This window comes from Notechis scutatus, chromosome 2 (genome assembly GCF_049901735.1).
Source record: "Notechis scutatus isolate UNSWTSFEM ecotype Mainland chromosome 2, rNotScu1.2, whole genome shotgun sequence".
Taxonomy (NCBI): domain Eukaryota; kingdom Metazoa; phylum Chordata; class Lepidosauria; order Squamata; family Elapidae; genus Notechis; species Notechis scutatus.
This window is the reverse complement of record NC_142010.1, coordinates 168,611,789-168,624,913: the sequence shown is the minus strand read 5'-3', so window position 1 is coordinate 168,624,913 and position 13,125 is coordinate 168,611,789. Positions and strand designations below refer to the sequence as shown.

General features: G+C 37.4%; 1 protein-coding gene across 1 annotated transcript in view; it reads right to left on the bottom strand.

The window, feature by feature from the left end:
• Positions 1 to 2,958: 2,958 nt before the first annotated feature.
• LOC113425237 (transient receptor potential cation channel subfamily V member 6-like) overlaps positions 2,959 to 13,125 on the bottom strand; it is an 89,251-nt gene continuing 79,084 nt past the window's right edge. Inside the window, exon 15 of the mRNA XM_087957333.1 lies at positions 2,959 to 4,623. Coding sequence (XP_087813459.1) covers positions 4,332 to 4,623 — 292 coding nt within the window. The 3' untranslated portion in view covers positions 2,959 to 4,331. The remainder of the gene's footprint in view (positions 4,624 to 13,125) is intronic.

Genomic DNA, 13,125 nt, shown 5'->3' with positions numbered 1-13,125 from the left:
CCATGTGCATGTATCACAGAAGAATTGATTAGTTACCAGTAACTGAAGTTCTTTGAGCGGTCACCTGTGAAATCATAAAACCTACCTCCCCATGCTACTGTGTTTCAGGAAATCTTACTATTCCCTTTGATTCACTCTGTCAGTTTTAGGAACTGACGGGCTTTTCAAGAGCCCTAGCTAGTTGCATGAAGTGCAAGTGAGGATAGGATGCCAGCCAAGGAGACAGAAAGCTTAGTAAGGAGGCTGTTGCAGGCCACCACAGAAAATATTGCCAACCTCACCTTCCCATGCCAGTATCCATATAGCCCAACACTGCTTCATAAATAGCACCCAATGAGAGCAAGTGGAATAACATAATGACAGAATTGGAAGGGACTTTGGAGTTCTTCTAGTCCTACCCTACTGTTCAAGCAGGAGGCCTTATACCATTTCAGAAAAATGGCTGTCCAAATCACTTCTTCAAACATCCAGTATATCTACAACTTCTGGGGGCAAGTGGTTCCACTGATTAATTGTAACTGTCAGGAAAATTTTTCCTTAGATTGGTTCTCTCCTTGATTAGTTTCCAACCATTGCTTCTTGTTTTGCCTTCAGGGGCTTTGGAGAATACACTGACTGCCTCTTCTTTGTGGCAGTCCCTTACGTATTGGAACGCTCCTTCCATGTTACTCCTAATCCTTCTTTTCATTAAACTAGACGTATCCAAACATTCTTCGTGTTTGAGCCTCGTCCTCTGATAATCTTTGTTGCTCTTCCCTGCAGTCTTTCTAGAGCCTCAACAACTTTTTTTAACAACCAAAACTGGACACAATATTCCAAGCGTGGTCTTACCAAGGCATTATGGAAATTCTTGGAATAAAATATTTTTGGCTATGGCTGTGTGCTCCATTTATTCAGGCTCCACTGCTCCAAGGAGAACCATCAGTTTGCCCAAGGTAAGCTGTTGAGTTACTATTCGCAAGTACTCTCTTTCCTTAAGTGACCACCCTACAGTGTGCACCCCCACAGGGGTACATGCAGCCTACAGCCTGAAAATCTGAGACCTACTGTTTTAGACTTTGTATTTTATTCAAAGGTAACAGAATTAAACAAAAATAATAAAAACAACCATTGTTTCCAGGACAAATAAACATAATTTATTAAATTATTTGATAGGTAGGTCAAATAAATCTTTATTATACTCTTTGATCAATATATTGGAATGTTTTGCACATGTAGTATAGTTGGACTGCAATGTCTTCTAACTTTAGTTTGCAGTATGAACAATGAAAGGATTGAGTGAACAGTGAAGTTATATATAACCAAGATTTAGAAAGATAAAACCAAAATCCACAGCCTTGTATTCAACAAAATAGAAAAATTCGGTTTGGTACTGATGCAGCTTAGTAGATAGGGCTTGATTGCTTCACATAATTCCTTGACATTCTCATAAAGATCATCCTCAAAGGCTTTTAGAAAGTTGCTTTTAGAATGCCAAATTAGCTTGTGCAAAACAGCAATAGTCCATTTTCTTCTCTCAACAAGTTGAACAAGATTTTCATAAGGGGGGGGGGGCAGTTCCACAGCACTTCTTATTGGTAACTCTAAAAGACCACAGAAATATTTTATGAGTTGACATTAATGGAGGTAACTACTGGAGCCCTGATACTTGTCTCCAGTAAGATGAAGAAAGCTCATGTGTGATATGGTATCACGGAGTCACAATTTCCCTACATTTGCTCCACTAGATGGCTGCTGTTTTCAAGGAGGCTGCCCTTCATAAATAGAGCTAGACAGTGCAAGAATGGTTATGTTCCAGTGGGAATATTAAAAAGCACAAGATGACTAGAGGTTTCAGAAGAAGAAGGAAGATATACAGGGCAGCAATATCTCCCATCTTGATTTTGCCTTTCCCCCTTTGATTAATGTCTATTATTACTGGCACAGTAAGAGTAAAATGTACTTTAATTTTATAATGCAAAACTCAACTATTTCTCCAAATCCTTTCTTGTTCTGATTTGGTATATATGAAACACTGTGCTTGGCCAGGCCAGTCAGGAATTCAGTGAAATGTGCAGGATTTAAATGGTAAAGGAGAACCTATATTCCTCATTGCCATATCCACAAGCACTGACCAATGTTCTTTAAGCAACCATCCAGTCTCTAAGATTTGCAAGGACTTCTGGGAAGCTCTGAAAAAGAGTCTTTGTTCTTGGAGGAATCAAGAGTCCTTTTTATATCTTGTGTCCTACAGAGCAACGATAACATTTCAATGCTGATCCATATTTATGACCATGCTTGGAAAATTTTTGGAGTTTCCACTCAAAAGTGCAAAGCTCCAAGTGTTCCACAAACATTAGTGCCAGAGAATTTGAATCAGAGAGGTTCATGGGCACAAAACCAATTGTGGAAACATGGTTGGATAGTAATGATAATAAAGAAGGAAAGAAAACTGGGATAAAGAAAATCCAAAGTAATGCAACGAGCACTAAAATCCAATAGTATAGAACTTTGATTTAACAGATATTAGTATATTAAACTTGCATGTAACAAACTAAATCTCTGTGGTGATTTACATCATCTGTTGTCATACAAATTTGTCACATATTTGTCACACAAATCACGCAAATGACATCAGTTGCATCAATGTATATCATTTGTTTCATGATTTCACAATGTAAATTAAGTAAATTGTTGTGATAATATAGAGGAGATTCTTGACTTATGACCAGCTACTTAGCAACTATTCAAAATTACAACAGACCTACTTACAACCTCGTTTCAAGGTTCTGATGGCCTGCACTCTGTGATCATATCATTATATTTTGGGCACTCAACAACCAAACTGCATTTACAACCATTTGCCACAGCCTTGGTCACATGAACAAGATTTATGCTGTTGGTTTTTTTGCTGGAAACCAGTGTTTACTTCTCATTTCGGCCAAACAAACAAACAAACCACCCACTAGGGACAAGAGATTTGCTTAATTTGAACACTGCATTCATTTAATGACCATGTTTATATTAATGACCATTTCAAAAAAGGTTGTAAAATCAGGTAAAGGTCATGTGACATGACTTACAAACGCAATTCCAGGCTCATAAGTTGAAGACTCCCTGCAGTGGCATATTTATTGTATTGTTGTGAATAACAGACACTACCTGCCCCATTTGTTCAATTACAATACAAGTTTTGCTATACATAATACAAAACACACACATCTAGCAATCTTCTTGATTGTCTACTAAAATTCTATTCAAAAGTTTCCATATGAATTTACTATATACCATGAAACTCTTATGTCTATGTCCTTTAATCGGGCAAAACAGTGCCTCATAGAACAACAATTTTTGAACCAAGTTACCTCAAAAGGGCTAACTTGCAGAATGTGTCCAAAGTCCAAGAACCATGATTCGTTTCATGAATGGTCATTTCATTGCTGCCACACCACTGCCCAGAGGTTTAGTAGACTGGTCTTACCCTAGCCCTCTGGAGGCTGGGTAGACTGGCCTCATCTTTGGCCCCTGGAGATCAGGTAGACCAGTACCATGCTAGCCCTCCAGAGGCTGTATAGAAGAGTCCCAACATCAACTGCCAGAGGGCAGTCAGCCACAAAGATGTAGGAGGAAATTGGAAGGCACTCCTATTCCTAATGTTTTTTCATCCTTTTTAGGTAAGGAAATATCTCTGAAACAATGAGGTCTAGTATATGTTAAAATGTACCTTATACCTCTCCGATCAATTTCCCAGTTTTAAATTCACAGCCATACCTTTGGAGCCTTTAAGTAGAGTTTACTTATCCCGTGGAATGCAAATATTTAACACTGAACATCCACATTGGCATTCATCTTTATTAGTGTTTGACTTCTATATATAATATTATGTGCTACATTTAGCTCACCTTTCTTCCAAGAACTCAAGTTAACCTATGTGAGGATCTCCCTTGATTTTATCCCCACAACAGCAACCCTATGAGGTAGATTGACAGAGAGCAGAGAGACTAACTTAACATCATCATCCCATAGCTGAGATTGGTCTTGATTGTTGGACTCCCTGGTCCTAATCTAGCTCTTTAACCATTATATTTCACTGTCCTGTTTCTAAGTATGAGTGAGTTTCATCTGGTGGGAACAATTGTACACCATCATTCTTTTGACCAGTTGTTCTGAGCAGCATGAAGGTATATTCTATACATCTTTCTCAGAAGTATTGCGTGCAGTGTTACGAAAATGCTGAAGCTGTCTTTTAAGTCTGTTAAATACACTTTTGAATGGAGACATTGCTTTGTTAAATGTTGGTTTCTTTATCCCAGTTTATGTTACTTTCCACAGAGGTACTTGGGCCTATGCATTCACACATGATAAACCTCCTCCTCCTTCTCGTCTTCCATGGCATGATTGGTATATCCCTGCTTGTGGACAAGCGTATTCCGCCGTAAGATGTTCCAATGACTGTTAGTGTTTGCTGTATTTGAAGGAGCACCAATGCCCTTCTGCTCTTTGGACAAAATTGCTCGACCATCTCTTCCATCAGCTGCAACATCTTGGGTCTGTTTTCTCTGCAGGTACTTCTCAAAGGCATCTCTTCGGTAAGGCCCATTTGTTGTAACAGACATCTGCCTTTTTTCATAACATTCTTCAACCCTGCATGTAAAATATTAACAAGAGTAATGAAGAACATGTTATAACTGGTTATATGCATTCCCATCTGTATTATTCAAGCTTCTCCAAAGGATGTTGAACCAAGGTCTTTGGAAGAGAGCTTGGAACAATATTGCATTTATATTAGCATAATTCCTACCAGGCTAGGAGCCAGAGGCTGCTAAAAATATAGTGGGAAAGAAGACAATGATTTATTAGTCCAAAATGACAAGATCCTAAATACAAATACTTTAATATAATTATTCCCTTTATTAATACTAGGAAATGTCTTTATAGGCTTTAAAAATGAGCTACTTTTAGGAGGCGTTGGCTGCCCACTAAAATTCCATAGTCTTTGCCTTAAGGAAAATGTAATACATTTCTCGCATATTTAATTTACCTGTTAATAAAGACACCTGCCAAAGGAAAATCAATGTGAACTATTCCATTGTCTCTTTTTTCTCATTCAATACCCTTGAGAATCATAGTTTTGTTACAACTTTGGTATCTCTTCGTATATCACGGTAAATTGCAAGAAGAATCCAATTTATCGGGCAAAATTAATTAGAAATTTATTTGGCTTAAATTGCTCCCCACATCCTTTTCTGAATGTTCTGATTATCCAGGAACTTCTGGAAGGATGTGACTCCAGGCCTGCCAAGTGATTGCCTGTATTTGTCATTTTTTTCTCACAAGAAGAAACTGTCTAGTTTCTAGAGAAAACATTTGTAGTTCCATCTTGATTCTCATTAATTTAGCTCTGGAGACCTCAATATTTTTGAAGGATAATGATATTATAGTCTGCTCAATTACATTTCCTTAGGTAGAATTTATTATGGACCAGGTATTCACCCGAAAAAAACAAGGGGTCTTATGGTACTGAAGATGATATACCCTTCAAGTTGTTGATTTTTACAACCTCAATTGAACTCTCAAAGTAATACATTTATAGAGAGAAAGTGAAGTAAGAATGCCTGATTAGCTTTTCTTGAGATGTAGAGCTTGTAACTAACTAGCTGTCCACTATATTTATAGTCAAAATATCTTATCCCAACTTGCTTCTTCTATGTCTTTATTTTACTTATTTTTATCTAAAGGTAATTTCATTTGTATCATATAAAAAATGGACTGACAGCTGGAAAAAAAAGACATGGAACTTTGTTTTTTACATCTGATAACTGCAGTGAGATTATTATATGTTCAAAAGTGGAAAGATTCAATATTTGTAATATATGTAATATATTGTAATATTTGTAATATATGTTCAAAAGTGGAAAGATTCAATATTACCCTTAATGGAGGAAAGGCTGGATAAGATGATGGAACTTGAGAGGTGGCTAAATTGACTTCCTTGATTAGGAAAAAGACAGTATCTATGTTTATTGCTGACTGGAAACCCCTTAGAGACTTTTTGCAAGAAACAGAAAAAATGAATTTGTTTGTTGATTAGAAAAAATAGATAATAAAAAATATTTTTTCTTTTTGCACCTGTTGGAAGATATTTCTTTTTATTTATTTCTTTTTTCCTTTCTTTCTCTCTTTTACTTTATGTTAGTCTTTGTTAGCTTTTAATCTTTTTTTCAAAACTTAGATATGCAAAAATGTTTATTCCAGCATCTTTAAATTTAATGAGAATACGTGTCAGTCATTTCTATATCTATGTGCCATAATAGGCCAGTATAACAATAAGAACCAGGAAAGAAATCTTATTTCTTGTTAAGCAAATGGATTTTTAAAAACCCTGCCTTCAGAATTTTCCTTACATTTTCGTAAGGGAAAAAAAACATTGGAAAGCTCAAACTTATTTTTTTGAATGAGATTTGAACATGCACTAAAATCCAAACTAAGCATTCCATTTGCAGGGGAAGGAAGAACTGCTGTGCTCTATCTTTTCCATTATCCCCACTCATTAATTTTTAATAAAATTATATATAGGATATGATTTGGGCCCAAATTGGACTGAATCAGAGAACAGAACACATGAGTTTATGAAGGACATGCATCCCAATTAAGGCATCAGTGTAATAGCTATTTCTATTCTTGATAATGGGCTGAATTTAAGCCATGAGCAAGAAAATACCTTACTAGAGAACAGGCAATCTGCAATGCCTGATTTGTCTTCCTATGACTTGGAAAATTGTCTAAACCCATAAAATGAACCTGTAGGATTCATTTGTACCATAGTCCTGCAAGCTAACCAGACAGGTATTAAACATGCTTATGATCATGACCATTAAACTTCATTGCAAATTATGCTAGCAAGAACACAATACAGGTACAATTGTACCATTCGGTATAGCTCATTTTTCCACAAGCATCTACTAACCCCCTTGGCAGGCAGATATTTGTGTAAGACTGTGACAAGGTGGAGACTGCAAGGAATTGGGTGTCAATAAGAACAAATGTGATATGCATCATATCACCAAGATCCTAAAGATACATTCCTTGAATCCTACCATACAATGAAACACTTCGTGATATACTTGACATTCTCAGGTGCCCTAAAACTACCTTCAGTTTAAAAACAGGGTTTCTTTTTATAAATGTCAAGAAGTGCCTGACATTTTTGGACCTTTTTTTAACACTCATGTTACCAATATGTGAGTTTGCATTCGTTATGGTCCTTTGCCCACTGGCTGCATCATCCTCTTAGCTATGGCAACTCACAGATGTGGTAGATGACTTTCCAATCAATCAATCAATCAATATTTATTAAATCAATGCCCAGCAAAATTTAAAAGAACAAAAAACAGAGTGAAGCAGATAAATACAATAATGTATTAACAACTAGCAAAATAAATCACATAATATAATATTCACTCTTCCATTACTGTGTTCTCAATATTACTTTCATATGAGTGGATTTTGGACACTTGGCAATCAAATCCCAGGGAATTACAACGGGTAGTTGTATGTATGAGCCCAAATACTTGGAGATCTAATTGGAATAAGGGAAGTGAAAAAACAGCGCACTGAACTCAGAAGATCACAATAAATATTTTGGCAAAGTGAATTTGGTGTGAATATTTGGTATTGTCTCTTCTGTTTTCGGAGAAAATACTGTACTGGATATTTGATGTACTTTGGTGTCATAACCACTAATTTAGATAATACAAGATAGAACATAATACAAGACCTTTTTTTCCTTTCCTTTGCATGATTCTGAAACATGGTCTATTTTTTAAATCGTTTGTTTTTGTGCCTTCCAGTCAGTGACTCTTGAAAACTATCTGGATGAGTTCCTGCTGTTTTCTTGGCAAAATTTCAGAGGTGATTTGCTATTGCCTATTTCTTAGGCCTGAAAGAGAGAGAGAGAGAGACTCGCCCATGGTTACACAGCTGGCTTTGTGCCTAAAGCAGGAGCAGAACACATGGCCTCCCGATTTCAACTTGATGCCTTAACTACTACACCAAACTGGCTCTTTCTTTGATAGTTTTAGTAGTTATCCCATTATTTTGTTTATAAAACTGTCTGAGTCACAGGCTATTCTTCAGCTACTTTCAAGGGACTAGAAGACTTGGTGCCTACCTAGTCCAAAGTAACAGACTGAACACATATTATTTCTAGATTTATCCCATAAAATAAGGGGCTTATCCTATATCATAAAATAGTTTAAATATGTTGATAAGGGTGACAAAACAATTTTACGATATATCTGAGTTGTCCAGGAATCCAAAGTGGGGAAGAAGCTCCTCAAAGCATAGGTTGCTTGACATAGATTGGGATTGGAGGTCTGTGGAAATGCACATGCTTGCATCCACAGGTGAGGGGGAGCAGTAGGAAGAAAATGTCTTTAGCAATTAGGATGCTACAGCCATATTTCTACAATCAATGAAATCTTTGTTAGGATCAAAGACCAGAATAAGGAGAGTAGCAATTTAAAATGTTTCTGCAAAATTCATATAGCATGTATTTCCTATTTCTTGCTTTTGTTGTTTCCAAAGCCCACTTTCTGGTTATGGGGTGTGTTTTAATTTTTACCTCACTTTTTGCAGATATTCAGAAGACTCTGAATTGGCTGCTGAAGAAAAGTAATTCCTTTCTTATTTTACTGTATCAGAGACAGGCATGGCACTTGTGCCTGAAGAGATGAATACAGTCTTTTTCATTGTTTCCTAACCTTCTCTCTCCCCATTTTACAGCATAATTCAACATGCAGAAGAGACACATGGAATCCTTTCATAGCAAAGGTGTTTGTTTCAATGCAGATTTAACTGTCAAAATGTCTCTGTCATACTGCACCTTCATATGCCTCTCCTTTATACTCTGCCGTTAGTTAATTAGGTTTATGTCTCATGTTTCTTTCCAGGAGCTGAGCATGGTATTTGGGGATGTCTCTCTTTTTTTAAATCCACAACTCTGTAAAGCAGATTGTGCTGAGGAGAGAGTGTATGGCTGAGGCTGGTGTTAAACCTGGTTCTGCAGTGCTAGTGCAGCATCTTCACCATAACACCACGGTAGATGTGAAAAAGTGCAGGAGGAAAAAGATAATTGAAGCATTTCCAGAACAAGGAAATTAAAACAATTCATCCTGGCTATATCATATTAATGGTGGAGCTCAGCAGTGATGCAGAGAGGCAAACTGAATTAGTTGGTTTTACTTGAGCAGTGTTTCTCTACTTTTGTACTTGAAGATGCAGGCTGGTGGGGAAATCTGGGAGTTGAAGTCCGCACATTTTCAAGTTGCAAGTTTAAGAAATACTGTACTACAGCAATGGCTTCTTGCTTTTACCAGCTGTTGGCAGGTTGATGCCTTGAACCACTGCAGATGGTTAGCATGGGGGAATCCTTCCCTAACTCATGTTCACACCAGATGTGGATGTTCTGCTGAAATATACTGTGTCGATATGTGCAAGGGAGATGAAAATGAAGACAACTGACAACATAAACCCGTCACTGCAGCTATACTTCCCACTTCACAGCATATTTCTAAATAGAAGCAACTTAAAATGGTAAGCAGGATGAAGCTTTGGAGCACATCTCCCTTCTTCTCTTTCCTCCTCCTTTTTTTCCTCTATGAAAAAACTGGGCCCTCCCTCTGCCAATATTTCACACGTAATCAATATTTATAGCGAGATCCCAAATCACTGCAGACGGAAAAAAGGCTCATGTTGCAAAAGCAGCCGATCAAGACAATTCCACCCCCCCCCCCACCTCCTCTCCGGCTTGCCTGAATTAGCAGCAAGCAGAACAAAGACAAGAACCCCCAACTGAATTCTCTTAGACATTTTACCTTGCCCACTCTTCCATCCCCAATGGTTGGCAGAAGGAATACAGGGAGTGATGGATTCCAACATAATAGAAGAAGCCCAATTTATAGTTTCAGAGAAATTTCAATCCATATGTCTTTTCCTGGCTGGAAATGATCACATAAAAGTCCTTCTATTTAATATCTGTTTCTTAAAATGAGTTTTGGGGGAAAAGCAGGGGGGCAAGAATAGCTGAGCAGCCACTGGAGAGTAGAAACTGCCAACACTCAAGCTTTCTAAAAGCTAGGCAGTCCTGCTCAAAATGTGGAAATGTACTCTTTACTACTTCTATTCTATTTTTGGTGATATTACTGTATTTGGTGTTTTTGTTTTTAATTTGAAGGTTTTGAAGAGTTGGGAGTGTTAAAAAGCTGACCGGTAGTTGCCCACCATCTTATCCCCAGAATGATCTAACTCCAAAGTAGATCAGGCATCTTAGGAAATAATAAGGGTAGGGATCCAGAGGCCAGTCCAGCTCCACAGCATTTCCATTAAGATATTTTCTCAGAAATCTAGCAAGTCTAACTAGCCAAAAGCAGCTGGCTACTAGCTCAATGGTTGATTGGAAAAGTCTTATTACCTGACATCTTTTCTTCTGAAGATTCTAGACACCGTTTCCGGGCATTCAGGATAACAAAATGTGATGGGCTTGAGATTTTGTAATGGTATGTTGGAATGACCTTGGGGGATTGGAAGAAGAGATGCTACCAAGGAAGTGAGCAAGTAAAAGTGGAGAGGGCAACTCACAGCTACTTAATGGACACAGAAAGAAAATAAAAAGGATCTTTACTAACTTATCAAGCTGTAAAAAGATTATTTCAGTAGTGTTACAATAAAAGAGAATAAGTTCATCTTATGGTTCTTATTGGTCTGCCTGGCAAGGCTCACCATTATCTTCCAAGTATGAAAGTACAAATCCTCTGCATCTTTTTTACATATGATAAATTAGAAAGGATCCTCCCCTCTCTCCCTCCCTCCCCCCCGCTGTGTGTGTGTGTGTGTGTGTGTGTGCATCCCTTATGCAGCTTGGGGTTTGGCCTTTTGTCTGATCATTCTTAAGCAGCATTCCTTCCTCCCATCTCCCAAGGTTATTCCCAAATATCATGACAGATCTGCAGGTAAGAATCTGACCTAAATCCTAAATCTAACATAACTTCTACTTACTTAGGAAGTTCCCACATGAGTGTCTATGGAAATTCCCAGACATCTAGGTTCATGGTTGTACCAAATGTGTTTTTTAAGAGGCAACTGGACTTTCTTTGTTTTTCCTTGAAGTCATCCAAGAAGCTTCTTCAGTTCAGAACTGAAGATGCTTCTTGGATGAGAAACAAAGGAAGTCCAGTTGTCTCTTTAAAAGGCACCTTTGGGATTCCTACATGAATATCAATTACGATAGAAGAAGATTGCTAGTATGAAAAGCACTTTGTGTTTTGGGCACCTTTAAAAATGTAAAGGGTGAAGGCAGCAAACATATTTTCAAATTTTCACATGAATAAACATGGCAGGAAGGTGGGGTTGGTTATTGAGTACATCCTCTTCTAAAATGTCAGATTTCTTGCTATACAATGTATGAAATAGATTATGGCACAAAGTAGCAGGTAATTACCAAACCCAACAGCCTATAAAACAAGTTTTTTTAAAAATGAAAATAACTAGCTTATAGAAATCTCCATTTCTCCTGAACTACGTTTTAAGAAAAATATTTTAATATTGCTTGAAACATAATGGATGTTAGAAACTGATGTCATAATCCAGTTTGGTAAGACCCAGTCATCATAATTTAATAGTTGCATGAAATCTTAATTCTCCTAAATTATTAACCTCCAATGTTGAAGGAATTTTCTAAACTTGTAAAGGAGAATTTTAATGTTTTGAGAAATTTAAACAAAATAAGTGAAATTATCATGTAAGATGAAAGTAAAGGATAAAAAGCACTACATGTTTCATCTGTCATAGTAGAAAAACATTATTATGGTGGTTTTTTTGGGGAAAAGCTGCAGGGATCATTGTGACCTAAAATTTAACAAATACATAAGCTGTCTCTGAATATATGATTGGAAAATTACTTCTTTTAATCATATACACGTGTGCAGGGGTGGGCTTCAAAATTTTTAGCAATGGGTTCTCTGCCAAGTTGCTGGGTGGGTGTGGTCATGGTAGATGTGGCCTAGTCAGCCTCCTGCACCATGGTGGGGGGCATTTTTTCCCTCCCTGGGCTCCAGAGGCTTTCCTTGAGCCTCCGGGAGGGCGAAAATGGCTTCCCTGGGCTCCAGAGGCTCTCTGGAAGCTGGAAACAGGCCCATTCCTGGCTTTCCCAAATTTCTGGGAGGCCCATTTTTTGCCCTCCCTGAGCCTACGTGTGCACTCTGCACTTACCTGCATCCAAAATGGGCCACGTGGTGACTCCTAGGAGGGGTGGGGCGGGGTGGGTGGGGCCAGCCAGGAGTGGGATTTGTGGGTTCTCCAAATTGCACAGAATCTTAGCCAGGGGGCTCTCCCGAACCCCTTTGAACCCTGAGCAGCCCACCTCTGCATGTGTGTTTAAGAACATATCAGATGCACAAAAATCTAGGTGGGTATATCAATTTCCAGAATTCTCAAAAATAGCAATTCTTTCTGGGGAATTTTGTGAGTTCAGAAGGGGGCCCAGCTTGGAAGGTTGAACAGCATATGAACCTATATAAATACAATACCTAAATGATTGCCAAAACATTACAGTGTAGTCATATTTAATACATAATCTTCCCATCCAGGGAGGACAGGAGGAATGAAATAGAGAGAGAAATGTCCAGAGAATAAGCAGTAACAATGGAAAACAGTGGAAGAGAACAGACATGAGCAAATGTGGAGTCAAAAGTTGAGTCACCCCATTTTTTTTGACAAAAAAAAAAAAAATCAATCTGTATTCAACATTACAAAAATTGCTAAATACTTGGTGTTAGAGAATCTCTTGAGCATAATCCTTATTATTTTTATTAGAAATTGGCAATGATATTGTGGATTTGAAGAGAGAAATGTTCCATATGTTGTTTTTAACACATATTTTATCTTTCAGTTTAAACATAAAAAACATGATTCTGTTTTTAGAAGAGACACAATTTCACCAGTAAACTAGATATTCAATTTAATGGAAGTAGAATTGATTATAGTCATTGACCAATTCAGAAACAACAACACAAAAAAATTGCAAAACAGCAAGTAAAAACTATGTTAAAACTTAATAAATATATGTTTTATATTTATATAATGTTGATA